General features: G+C 47.0%; 1 protein-coding gene across 1 annotated transcript; it reads right to left on the reverse strand.

The window, feature by feature from the left end:
• Positions 1–549: 549 nt before the first annotated feature.
• On the reverse strand, positions 550–13,351 carry LOC144491015 (integrin alpha-L-like; the record flags this gene model as incomplete). The annotated part of the gene is made up of 3 exons (XM_078208696.1): positions 13,195–13,351; positions 3,829–3,968; positions 550–675 (listed from the first exon to the last, which is right to left on the reverse strand). Coding segments are annotated over exons 1-3 (387 nt in total), but the record flags the coding sequence as incomplete, so codon positions are not given.
• Between the last annotated feature and the right edge of the window lie 513 nt (positions 13,352–13,864).

A 13,864-nucleotide genomic window follows, 5' to 3' on the forward strand; every position in this document is an offset into this window, starting at 1 on the left:
GTGTCCAAAGATGTGCAGGTTAGGTGGATTAGCCATGCTAAATTGTCCTTTAGTGTCCAAAGATGTGCGGGTTAGGGGGATTGGCCATGTTAAATTGTCCCTTAGTGTCCAAAGATGTGCGGGTTAGGGGGATTGGCCATGTTAAATTGTCCCTTAGTGTCCAAAGATGTGCAGGTTAGGGGGATTGGCCATGCTAAATTGTCCCTTAGTGTCCAAAGATGTGCAGGTTAGGTGGATTGGCCATGCTAAATTGTCCCTCAGTGTCCAAAGATGTGTAGGTTAGGGTGGATTGGCCGTGCTAAATTGCCCCTTAGTGGCAGGGGGACTACTTGGGTAAGTGCATGGGGTTATGTGGACAGGGTGGGATTGCTGTCGGTGCAGACCCGATGGGCTGAATGGCCTCCTTCTGCACTGTAGGGTTCGATGCTGTTGTGGGAACACAGGGAAAGAATGATCTCTCCTGTTTATCAATCGTCCACTCGCTGTCGGTGTCCCGTTCGCCCACCCCGCCACCAGGCCCAGACATTCACCCAGTGGACCCCGACTCACCTTTCCCGTGTAATTCCCGTTCTGTCCCGATCGTAAGACTGGACTGGGGTTGTCGCCGGAACGCTGGCCGACCCCGGAGTATTTCACGAGGACTTCAATCGGGTTCAGAAAATCCATGAGGCAATTCTGTGAGGGAGAGAGAGAGAGAGGCAGAGAGTGAGCTGGGGTCCCAGGGGGGCGGGAAAGTGGGACACTGTTCCCACAGTCTCCCCCATCGAGCTCTCTCTAACTGTCCCCCATCAAACACTCCCAGGACAGGTACAGCACGGGGTTAGATACAGAGTAAAGCTCCCTCTACACTGTCCCCCATCAAACACTCCCAGGACAGGTACAGCACGGGGTTAGATACAGAGTAAAGCTCCCTCTACACTGTCCCCCATCAAACACTCCCAGGACAGGTACAGCACGGGGTTAGATACAGAGTAAAGCTCCCTCTACACTGTCCCCATCAAACACTCCCAGGACAGGTACAGCACGGGGTTAGATACAGAGTAAATCTCCCTCTACACTGTCCCCCATCAAACACTCCCAGGACAGGTACAGCACGGGGTTAGATACAGAGTAAAGCTCCCTCTACACTGTCCCCATCAAACACTCCCAGGACAGGTACAGCACGGGGTTAGATGCAGAGTAAAGCTCCCTCTACATTGTCCCCCATCAAACACTCCCAGGACAGGTACAGTACGGGGTTAGATACAGAGTAAAGCTCCCTCTACACTGTCCCCATCAAACACTCCCAGGACAGGAACAGCACGGGGTTAGATACAGAGTAAAGCTCCCTCTACACTGTCCCCCATCAAACACTCCCAGGACAGGTACAGCACGGGGTTAGATACAGAGTAAAGCTCCCTCTACACTGTCCCCCATCAAACACTCCCAGGACAGGATCAGCACGGGGTTAGATATAGAGTAAAGCTCCCTCTACACTGTCCCCATCAAACACTCCCAGGACAGGTACAGCACGGGGTTAGATACAGAGTAAAGCTCCCTCGACACTGTCCCCCATCAAACACTCCCAGGACAGGATCAGCACGGGGTTAGATATAGAGTAAAGCTCCCTCTACACTGTCCCCATCAAACACTCCCAGGACAGGTACAGCACGGGGTTAGATACAGAGTAAAGCTCCCTCTACACTGTCCCCATCAAACACTCCCAGGACAGGTACAGCACGGGGTTAGATACAGAGTAAAGCTCCCTCTACACTGTCCCCATCAAACACTCCCAGGACAGGTACAGCACGGGGTTAGATACAGAGTAAAGCGCCCTCTACACTGTCCCCCATCAAACACTCCCAGGACAGGATCAGCACGGGGTTAGATATAGAGTAAAGCTCCCTCTACACTGTCCCCATCAAACACTCCCAGGACAGGTACAGCACGGGGTTAGATACAGAGTAAAGCTCACTCTACACTGTCCCCCATCAAACACTCCCAGGACAGGTACAGCACGGAGTTAGATACAGAGTAAAGCTCCCTCTACACTGTCCCCATCAAGCACTCCCAGGACAGGTACAGCACAGGGTTAGATACAGAGTAAAGCTCCCTCTACACTGTCCCCATCAAACACTCCCAGGACAGGTACAGCACGGGGTTAGATACAGAGTAAAGCTCCCTCTACACTGTCCCCATCAAACACTCCCAGGACAGGTACAGCACGGGGTTAGATACAGAGTAAAGCTCCCTCTACACTGTCCCCATCAAACACTCCCAGGACAGGTACAGCACGGGGTTAGATACAGAGTAAATCTCCCTCTACACTGTCCCCCATCAAACACTCCCAGGACAGGTACAGCACGGGGTTAGATACAGAGTAAAGCTCCCTCTACACTGTCCTCCATCAAACACTCCCAGGACAGGTACAGCACGGGGTTAGATACAGAGTAAAGCTCCCTCTACACTGTCCCCCATCAAACACTCCCAGGACAGGTACAGCACAGGGTTAGATACAGAGTAAAGCTCCCTCTACACTGTCCCCATCAAACACTCCCAGGACAGGTACAGCACGGGGTGAGATACAGAGTAAAGCTCCCTCTACACTGTCCCCATCAAACACTCCCAGGACAGGTACAGCACGGGGCTAGATACAGAGTAAAGCTCCCTCTACACTGTCCCCATCAAACACTCCCAGGACAGGTACAGCACGGGGTTAGATACAGAGTAAAGCTCCCTCTACACTGTCCCCATCAAACACTCCCAGGACAGGTACAGCACGGGTTTAGATACAGAGTAAAGCTCCCTCTACACTGTCCCCATCAAACACTCCCAGGACAGGTACAGCACGGGGTTAGATGCAGAGTAAAGCTCCCTCTACATTGTCCCCCATCAAACACTCCCAGGACAGGTACAGCACGGGGTTAGATACAGAGTAAAGCTCCCTCTACACTGTCCCCATCAAACACTCCCAGGACAGGTACAGCACGGGGTTAGATACAGAGTAAAGCTCCCTCTACACTGTCCCCATCAAACACTCCCAGGACAGGTACAGCACAGGGTTAGATACAGAGTAAAGCTCCCTCTGCACTGTCCCCATCAAACACTCCCAGGACAGGTACAGCACGGGGTTAGATACAGAGTGAAGCTCCCTCTTCACTGTCCCCATCAAACACTCCCAGGACAGGTACAGCACGGGGTTAGATACAGAGTAAAGCTCCCTCTACACTGTTCCCATCAAACACTCCCAGGACAGGTACAGCACGGTGTTAGATACCGAGTAAAGCTCCCTCTACACTGTCCCCATCAAACACTCCCAGGACAGGTACAGCACGGGGTTAGATACAGAGTAAAGCTCCTTCTCCACTGTCCCCATCAAACACTCCCAGGACAGGTACAGCACGGGGTTAGATACAGAGTAAAGCTCCCTCTACACTGTCCCCATCAAACACTCCCAGGACAGGTACAGCACGGGGTTAGATACAGAGTAAAGCTCCCTTTCCACTGTCCCCATCAAACACTCCCAGGACAGGTACAGCACGGGGTTAGATAAAGAGTAAAGCTCCCTCCACACTGTCCCCCATCAAACACTCCCAGGACAGGTACAGCACGGGGTTAGATACAGAGTAAAGCTCCCTCCACACTGTCCCCATCAAACACTCCCAGGACGGGTACAGCACGGGGTTCGATACAGAGTAAAGCTCCCTCTACACTGTCCCAATCAAACACTCCCAGGACGGGTACAGCACGGGGTTAGATACAGAGTAAAGCTCCCTCTACACTGTCCCCATCAAACACTCCCAGGACGGGTACAGCACGGGGTTAGATACAGAGTAAAACTCCCCTCACCTTGACGTCAATCCGAGGTTCCAGGCAAAGACTGTCTCTCAAAAGAAAAGAACCTCTAACATTTGATTTCAGTTCCGCTCGATCAATCCTTCGTCTCGGATCCAATTGAAGCTCATAGGAGAGGTTAACGGAGGGAGTTCCTGTGGGAAAGACACATAACATTTTCATCAAGGGAACAGTGTAATCAACAGAATAACAGATTCCCGGGAGTGAGTTACAGACTGGAATCTAATCGAGGGGTTCAGGGTGGTTTATATATAGAATAACAGATACCCGGGAGTGAGTTACAGACTGGAATCTAATCGAGCGGTTCGGGGTGGTTTATATACAGAATAACAGATACCCGGGAGTGAGTTACAGACTGGAATCTAATCGAGGGGTTCGGGTTGGTTTATATATAGAATAACAGATGCCCGGGAGTGAGTTACAGACTGGAATCTAATCGAGGGGTTCGGGGTGGTTTATATATAGAATAACAGATACCCGGGAGTGAGTTACAGACTGGAATCTAATCGAGGGGTTCGGGGTGGTTTATATAGAGAATAACAGATACCCGGGAGTGAGTTACAGACTGGAATCTAATCGAGGGGTTCAGGGTGGTTTATATATAGAATAACAGATACCTGGGAGTGAGTTACAGACTGGAATCTAATCGAGGGGTTCGGGGTGGTTTATATATAGAATAACAGATACCCGGGAGTGAGTTACAGACTGGAATCTAATCGATGGGTTCGGGGTGGTTTATATATAGAATAACAGATACCCGGGAGTGAGTTACAGACTGGAATCTAATCGAGGGGTTCGGGGTGGCTTATACATAGAATAACAGATACCCGGGAGTGAGTTACAGACTGGAATCTAATCGAGGGGTTCGGTGTGGTTTATATATAGAATAACAGATACCCGGGAGTGAGTGACTTACAGACTGGAATCTAATCGAGGGGTTCGGGGTGGTTTATATATAGAATAACAGATACCCGGGAGTGAGTTACAGACTGGAATCTAATCGAGGGGTTCGGAGTGATTTATATATAGAATAACAGATACCGGGGAGAGAGTTACAGACTGGAATCTAATCGAGGGGTTCGGGGTGGTTCATATATAGAATAACAGATACCCGGGAGTGAGTTACAGACTGGAATCTAATCGAGGGGTTCGGGGTGGTTTATATATAGAATAACAGATACCCGGGAGTGAGTTACAGACTGGAATCTAATCGAGGGGTTCGGGGTGGTTTATATATAGAATAACAGATACCTGGGAGTGTGTTACAGACTGGAATCTAATCGAGAGGTTCGGGGTGGTTTATATATAGAATAACAGATACCCGGGAGTGAGTTACAGACTGGAATCTAATCGAGGGGTTCGGGTTGGTTTATATATAGAATAACAGATACCCGGGAGTGAGTTACAGACTGGAATCTAATCGAGAGGTTCGTGGTGGTTTATATATAGAATAACAGATACCCGGGAGTGAGTTACAGACTGGAATCTAATCGAGGGGTTCGGGGTGGTTTATATATAGAATAACAGATACCCGGGAGTGAGTTACAGACTGGAATCTAATCGAGGGGTTCGGGGTGGTTTATATATAGAATAACAGATACCCGGGAGTGAGTTACAGACTGGAATCTAATCGAGGGGTTCGGGGTGGTTTATATATAGAATAACAGATACCCGGGAGTGAGTTACAGACTGGAATCTAATCGAGGGGTTCGGGGTGGTTTATATATCGAATAACAGATACCCGGGAGTGAGTTACAGACTGGAATCTAATCGAGCGGTTCGGGGTGGTTTATATATAGAATAACAGATACCCGGGAGTGAGTTACAGACTGGAATCTAATCGAGGGGTTCGGGGTGGTTTATATATAGAATAACAGATACCCGGGAGTGAGTTACAGACTGGAATCTAATCGAGGGGTTCAGGGTGGTTTATATATAGAATAACAGATACCCGGGAGTGAGTTACAGACTGGAATCTAATCGAGGGGTTCAGGGTGGTTTATATATAGAATTACAGATACGCGGGAGTGAGCTACAGACTGGAATCTAATCGAGGGGTTCAGGGTGGTTTATATATAGAATTACAGATACGCGGGAGTGAGTTACAGACTGGAATCTAATCGAGGGGTTCGGGGTGGTTTATATATAGAATAACAGATACCCGGGAGGGAGTTACAGACTGGAATCTAATCGAGGGGTTCGGGGTGGTTTATATATAGAATAACAGATACCCGGGAGTGAGTTACAGACTGGAATCTAATCGAGGGGTTCGGGATGGTTTATATATAGAATAACAGATACCCGGGAGTGAGTTACAGACTGGAATCTAATCGAGGGGTTCGGGGTGCTTTATATACAGGATAACAGATACCCGGGAGTGAGTTACAGACTGGAATCTAATCGAGGGGTTCGGGGTGCTTTATATACAGAATAACAGATACCCGGGAGTGAGTTACCGACTGAATTCTAATCGAGGGGTTCGGGGTGGTTTATATACAGAATAACAGATACCCGGGAGTGAGTTACAGACTGGAATCTAATCGAGGGGTTCGGGGTGGTTTATATATAGAATAACAGATACCCGGGAGGGAGTTACAGACTGGAATCTAATCGAGGGGTTCGGGGTGGTTTATATATAGAATAACAGATACCCGGGAGTGAGTTACAGACTGGAATCTAATCGAGGGGTTCAGGGTGGTTTATATATAGAATAACAGATACCCGGGAGTGAGTTACAGACTGGAATCTAATCGAGGGGTTCAGGGTGGTTTATATATAGAAATACAGATACGCGGGAGTGAGCTACAGACTGGAATCTAATCGAGGGGTTCAGGGTGGTTTATATATAGAATTACAGATACGCGGGAGTGAGTTACAGACTGGAATCTAATCGAGGGGTTCGGGGTGGTTTATATATAGAATAACAGATACCCGGGAGGGAGTTACAGATTGGAATCTAATCGAGGGGTTCGGGGTGGTTTATATATAGAATAACAGATACCCGGGAGTGAGTTACAGACTGGAATCTAATCGAGGGGTTCGGGATGGTTTATATATAGAATAACACATACCCGGGAGTGAGTTACAGACTGGAATCTAATCGAGGGGTTCGGGGTGCTTTATATACAGGATAACAGATACCCGGGAGTGAGTTACAGACTGGAATCTAATCGAGGGGTTCGGGGTGGTTTATATATGGAATAACTGATAGCCGGGAGTGAGCTACAGACTGGAATCTAATCGAGCGGTTCGGGGTGGTTTATATATAGAATAACAGATACCCGGGAGTGAGTTACAGACTGGAATCTCATCGAGGGGTTCGGGATGGTTTATATATAGAATAGCAGATACCTGGGAGTGAGTTACAGACTGGAATCTAATCGAGGGGTTTGGGACGGTTTATATATGTAATAACAGATACCCGGGGGTGAGTTACAGACTGGAATCTAATCGAGGGGTTCGGGGTGGTTTATATATAGAATAACAGATACCCGGGAGTGAGTTACAGACTGGAATCTAATCGAGGGGTTCGGGGTGGTTTATATATGGAATAACTGATAGCCGGGAGTGAGCTACAGACTGGAATCTAATCGAGCGGTTCGGGATGGTTTATATATAGAATAACAGATACCCGGGAGTGAGTTCCAGACTGGAATCTAATCGAGGGGTTCGGGATGGTTTATATATAGAATAGCAGATACCTGGGAGTGAGTTACAGACTGGAATCTAATCGAGGGGTTTGGGGCGGTTTATATATGGAATAACAGATACCCGGGGGTGAGTTACAGACTGGAATCTAATCGAGGGGTTCGGGGTGGTTTATATATAGAATAACAGATACCCGGGAGTGAGTTACAGACTGGAATCTAATCGAGGGGTTCGGGGTGGTTTATATATGGAATAACTGATAGCCGGGAGTGAGCTACAGACTGGAATCTAATCGAGCGGTTCGGGGTGGTTTATATATAGAATAACAGATACCCGGGAGTGTGTTACAGACTGGAATCTTATCGAAGGGTTCGGGGTGGTTTATATACAGAATAACAGATACCCGGGAGTGAGTTACAGACTGGAATCTAATCGAGGGGTTCGGGGTGGTTTATATATAAAATAACAGATACCCGGGAGTGAGTTACAGACTGGAATCTAATCGAGCGGTTCGGGATGGTTTATATATAGAATAACAGATACCCGGGAGTGAGTTACAGACTGGAATCTCATCGAGGGGTTCGGGATGGTTTATATATAGAATAGCAGATACCTGGGAGTGAGTTACAGACTGGAATCTAATCGAGGGGTTTGGGGCGGTTTATATATGGAATAACAGATACCCGGGGGTGAGTTACAGACTGGAATCTAATCGAGGGGTTCGGGGTGGTTTATATATAGAATAACAGATACCCGGGAGTGAGTAACAGACTGGAATCTAATCGAGCGGTTCGGGATGGTTTATATAGAGAATAACAGATACCCGGGAGTGAGTTCCAGACTGGAATCTAATCGAGGGGTTCGGGATGGTTTATATATAGAATAGCAGATACCTGGGAGTGAGTTACAGACTGGAATCTAATCGAGGGGTTTGGGGCGGTTTATATATGGAATAACAGATACCCGGGGGTGAGTTACAGACTGGAATCTAATCGAGGGGTTCGGGGTGGTTTATATATAGAATAACAGATACCCGGGAGTGAGTTACAGACTGGAATCTCATCGAGGGGTTCGGGGTGGTTTATATATAGAATAACTGATAGCCGGGAGTGAGTTACAGACTGGAATCTAATCGAGGGGTTCGGGGTGGTTTATATATAGAATAACAGATACCCGGGAGTGAGTTACAGACTGGAATCTAATCGAGCGGTTCGGGGTGGTTTATATATAGAATAACAGATACCCGGGAGTGAGTTACAGACTGGAATCTAATCGAGCGGTTCGGGGTGGTTTATATATAGAATAACAGATACCCGGGAGTGAGTTACAGACTGGAATCTAATCGAGGGGTTCGGGGTGGTTTATATATAGAATAACAGATACCTGGGAGTGAGTTACAGACTGGAATCTAATCGAGGGGTTCGGGATGGTTTATATATAGAATTACAGATACCCGGGAGTGAGTTACAGACTGGAATCGAATCGAGGGGTTCGGGGTGGATTATATATAGAATAACAGACACCCGGGAGTTAGTTACAGACTGGAATCTAATCGAGGGTTTCGGGGTGGTTTATATATAGAATAACAGATACCCGGGAGTGAGTTACAGACTGGAATCTAATCGAGGGGTTCGGGGTGGTTTATATATAGAATAACAGATACCCGGGAGTGAGTTACAGACTGGAATCTAGTCGAGGGGTTCGGGGTGGTTTATATATAGAATAACAGATACCCGGGAGTGAGTTACAGACTGGAATCTAATCGAGCGGTTCGGGGTGGTTTATATATAGAATAACAGATACCCGGGAGTGAGATACAGACTGGAATCTAATCGAGGGGTTCAGGGTGGTTTATATATAGACTAACAGATACCCGGGAGTGAATTACAGACTGGAATCTAATCGAGGGGTTCGGGGTGGTTTATATATAGAATAACAGATACCCGGGAGTGAGTTACAGACTGGAATCTAATCGAGGGGTTCAGGGTGGTTTATATATAGAATAACAGATACCTGGGAGTGAGTTACAGACTGGAATCTCATTGAGGGGTTCGGGGTGGTTTATATATAGAATAACAGATACCCGGGAGTGAGCTACAGACTGGAATCTAATCGAGCGGTTCGGGGTGGTTTATATATAGAATAACAGATACCCGGGAGTGTGTTACAGACTGGAATCTAATCGAAGGGTTTGGGGTGGTTTATATACAGAATATCAGATACCCGGGAGTGAGTTACAGACAGGAATCTAATCGAGGGGTTCGGGGTGGTTTATATATAGAATAACAGATACCCGGGAGTGAGTTACAGGCTGGAATCTAATCGAGGGGTTCGGGGTGGTTTATATATAGAATAACAGATACCCGGGAGTGAGTTACAGACTGGAATCTAATCGAGGGGTTCGGGATGGTTTATATATAGAATAACAGATACCCGGGAGTGAGTTACAGACTGGAATCTAATCGAGGGTTCAGGGTGGTTTATATATAGAATAACAGATACCCGGGAGTGAGTTACAGACTGGAATCTAATCGAGGTGTTTGGGGTGGTTTATATATAGAATAACAGATACCCGGGAGTGAGTTACAGACTGGAATCTAATCGAGGGGTTCGGGGTGGTTTATATATCGAATAACAGATACCCGGGAGTGAGTTACAGACTGGAATCTAATCGAGGGGTTCGGGGTGGTTTATATATAGAATAACAGGTACCCGGGAGTGAGTTACAGACTGGAATCTAATCGAGGGGTTCGGGGTGGTTTATATATAGAATAACAGATACCCGGGAGTGAGTTACAGACTGGAATCTAATCGAGGGGTTCGGGGTGGTTTATATATAGAATAACAGATACCCGGGAGTGAGTTACAGACTGGAATCTAATCGAGGGGTTCGGGGTGGTTTATATATAGAATAACAGATACCCGGGAGTGAGTTACAGACAGGAATCTAATCGAGGGGTTCGGGGTGGTTTATATATAGAATAACAGATACCCGGGAGTGAGTTACAGGCTGGAATCTAATCGAGGGGTTCGGGGTGGTTTATATATAGAATAACAGATACCCGGGAGTGAGTTACAGACTGGAATCTAATCGAGGGCTTCGGGATGGTTTATATATAGAATAACAGATACCCGGGAGTGAGTTACAGACTGGAATCTAATCGAGGGTTCAGGGTGGTTTATATATAGAAAAACAGATACCCGGGAGTGAGTTACAGACTGGAATCTAATCGAGGTGTTTGGGGTGGTTTATATATAGAATAACAGATACCCGGGAGTGAGTTACAGACTGGAATCTAATCGAGGGGTTCGGGGTGGTTTATATATCGAATAACAGATACCCGGGAGTGAGTTACAGACTGGAATCTAATCGAGGGGTTCGGGGTGGTTTATATATAGAATAACAGGTACCCGGGAGTGAGTTACAGACTGGAATCTAATCGAGGGGTTCGGGGTGGTTTATATATAGAATAACAGATACCCGGGAGTGAGTTACAGACTGGAATCTAATCGAGCGGTTCGGGGTGGTTTATATATAGAATAACAGATACCCGGGAGTGAGTTACAGACTGGAATCTAATCGAGGGGTTCGGGGTGGTTTATATATAGAATAACAGATACCCGGGAGTGAGTTACAGGCTGGAATCTAATCGAGGGGTTCGGGGTGGTTTATATATAGAATAACAGATACCCGGGAGTGAGTTACAGACTGGAATCTAATCGAGGGGTTCGGGATGGTTTATATATAGAATAACAGATACCCGGGAGTGAGTTACAGACTGGAATCTAATCGAGGGGTTCGGGGTGGTTTATATATAGAATAACAGATACCCGGGAGTGAGTTACAGACTGGAATCTAATCGAGGGCTTCGGGATGGTTTATATATAGAATAACAGATACCTGGGAGTGAGTTACAGACTGGAATCTAATCGAGGGTTCAGGGTGGTTTATATATAGAAAAACAGATACCCGGGAGTGAGTTACAGACTGGAATCTAATCGAGGTGTTTGGGGTGGTTTATATATAGAATAACAGATACCCGGGAGTGAGTTACAGACTGGAATCTAATCAAGGGGTTCGGGGTGGTTTATATATCGAATAACAGATACCCGGGAGTGAGTTACAGACTGGAATCTAATCGAGGGGTTCGGGGTGGTTTATATATAGAATAACAGGTACCCGGGAGTGAGTTACAGACTGGAATCTAATCGAGGGGTTCGGGGTGGTTTATATATAGAATAACAGATACCCGGGAGTGAGTTACAGACTGGAATCTAATCGAGGGGTTCGGGGTGGTTTATATATAGAATAACAGATACCCGGGAGTGAGTTACAGACTGGAATCTAATCGAGGGGTTCGGGGTGGTTTATATATAGAATAACAGATACCCGGGAGTGAGTTACAGGCTGGAATCTAATCGAGGTGTTCGGGGTGGTTTATATATAGAATAACAGATACCCGGGAGTGAGTTACAGACTGGAATCTAATCGAGGGGTTCGGGATGGTTTATATATAGAATAACAGGTACCCGGGAGTGAGTTACAGACTGGAATCTAATCGAGGGGTTCGGGGTGGTTTATATATAGAATAACAGATACCCGGGAGTGAGTTACAGACTGGAATCTAATCGAGGGGTTCGGGGTGGTTTCTATATAGAATAACAGATACCCGGGAGTGAGTTACAGACTGGAATCTAATCGAGGGGTTCGGGGTGGTTTATATATAGAATAACAGATACCCGGGAGTGAGTTACAGGCTGGAATCTAATCGAGGGGTTCGGGGTGGTTTATATATAGAATAACAGATACCCGGGAGTGAGTTACAGACTGGAATCTAATCGAGGGGTTCGGGATGGTTTATATATAGAATAACAGATACCCGGGAGTGAGTTACAGACTGGAATCTAATCGAGGGTTCAGGGTGGTTTATATATAGAATAACAGATACCCGGGAGTGAGTTACAGACTGGAATCTAATCGGGGGGTTCGGGGTGGTTTATATATAGAATAACAGATACCCGGGAGTGAGTTACAGACTGGAATCTAATCGAGGTGTTTGGGGTGGTTTATATATAGAATAACAGATACCCGGGAGTGAGTTACAGACTGGAATCTAATCGAGGGGTTTGGGGTGGTTTATATATAGAATAACAGATACCCGGGAGTGAGTTACAGACTGGAATCTAATCGAGGGGTTTGGGGTGGTTTATATATAGAATAACAGATACCCGGGAGTGAGTTACAGACTGGAATTTAATGGAGGGGTTCGGGGTGGTTTATATAGAGAATAACAGACACCCGGGAGTGAGTTACAGACTGGAATCTAATCGAGGGGTTCGGGGTGGTTTATATATAGAATAACAGATACCCGGGAGTGAGTTACAGACTGGAATCTAATCGAGGGGTTCGGGATGGTTTATATATCGAATAACAGATACCCGGGAGTGAGTTACAGACTGGAATCTAATCGAGGGGTTCAGGGTGGTTTATATTGAGAATAACAGATACCCGGGAGCGAGTTACAGACTGGAATCTAATCGAGGGGTTCGGGGTGGTTTATATATAGAATAACAGATACCCGGGAGTGAGTTACAGACTGGAATCTAATCGAGGGGTTCAGGGTGGTTTATATTGAGAATAACAGATACCCGGGAGAGAGTTACAGACTGGAATCTAATCCCGGGAGTTTAAAATTAGATGAGTTGTTGTACCTGCTATTTTCTTCGTTACTTGTCTTATGGCAAAACAGATTTTGGTATTCACTTTTGGTCCCTCTCTGTCTTTTGGACAATCCACGTCTTTTAACATGATGTTCTTTGGGTCGAACGTCATGGTGATGATAACATCCAACACTGGCCTTGATCTGTGAAGGAAGTGCAGTCATTCTGAACCGTGGTCGGAGCGAGGCCTTTCGTGAAGGCCCTTTCTCTGTCTCCTGCATGCACAGGCCTGTTCAGTAGGCCCAATCCCCCCGTCTCTGCCCCACACACAACGCGCTCAAAGGCCACAATCGCTCTCACAGCGCCCCCAGCATAATGAGGCCTTTTTTTACAGGCCCCAATCCACCCCTGGCTCTGCAACCCACACTGATGTGGTTGTCCTAAATCTCTGTCTCCAGCCCTTCTGAAGCCTGGTTCTACAGGCCCCAATTCTTGCCTCCCTGCCCACACCAAGCCCCATACTACAGACCCCAATCCCTGCCTCTCTCCCCATGCCAAGGCCTGTACTACAGGCTCCACCCTGCCTCTCTTCCCATGCCAAGGCCTGTACAACAGGCCCCAATCCCGACCTCTCTCACCCACACCAAGACCTGTACAACAGGCCCCAATCCCTGCCTCTTTCCCCACGCCAAGGCCTGTACAACAGGCCCCAATCCCTATC

This window comes from Mustelus asterias, unplaced genomic scaffold (assembly GCF_964213995.1).
Source record: "Mustelus asterias unplaced genomic scaffold, sMusAst1.hap1.1 HAP1_SCAFFOLD_4225, whole genome shotgun sequence".
NCBI classification, from domain to species: domain Eukaryota; kingdom Metazoa; phylum Chordata; class Chondrichthyes; order Carcharhiniformes; family Triakidae; genus Mustelus; species Mustelus asterias.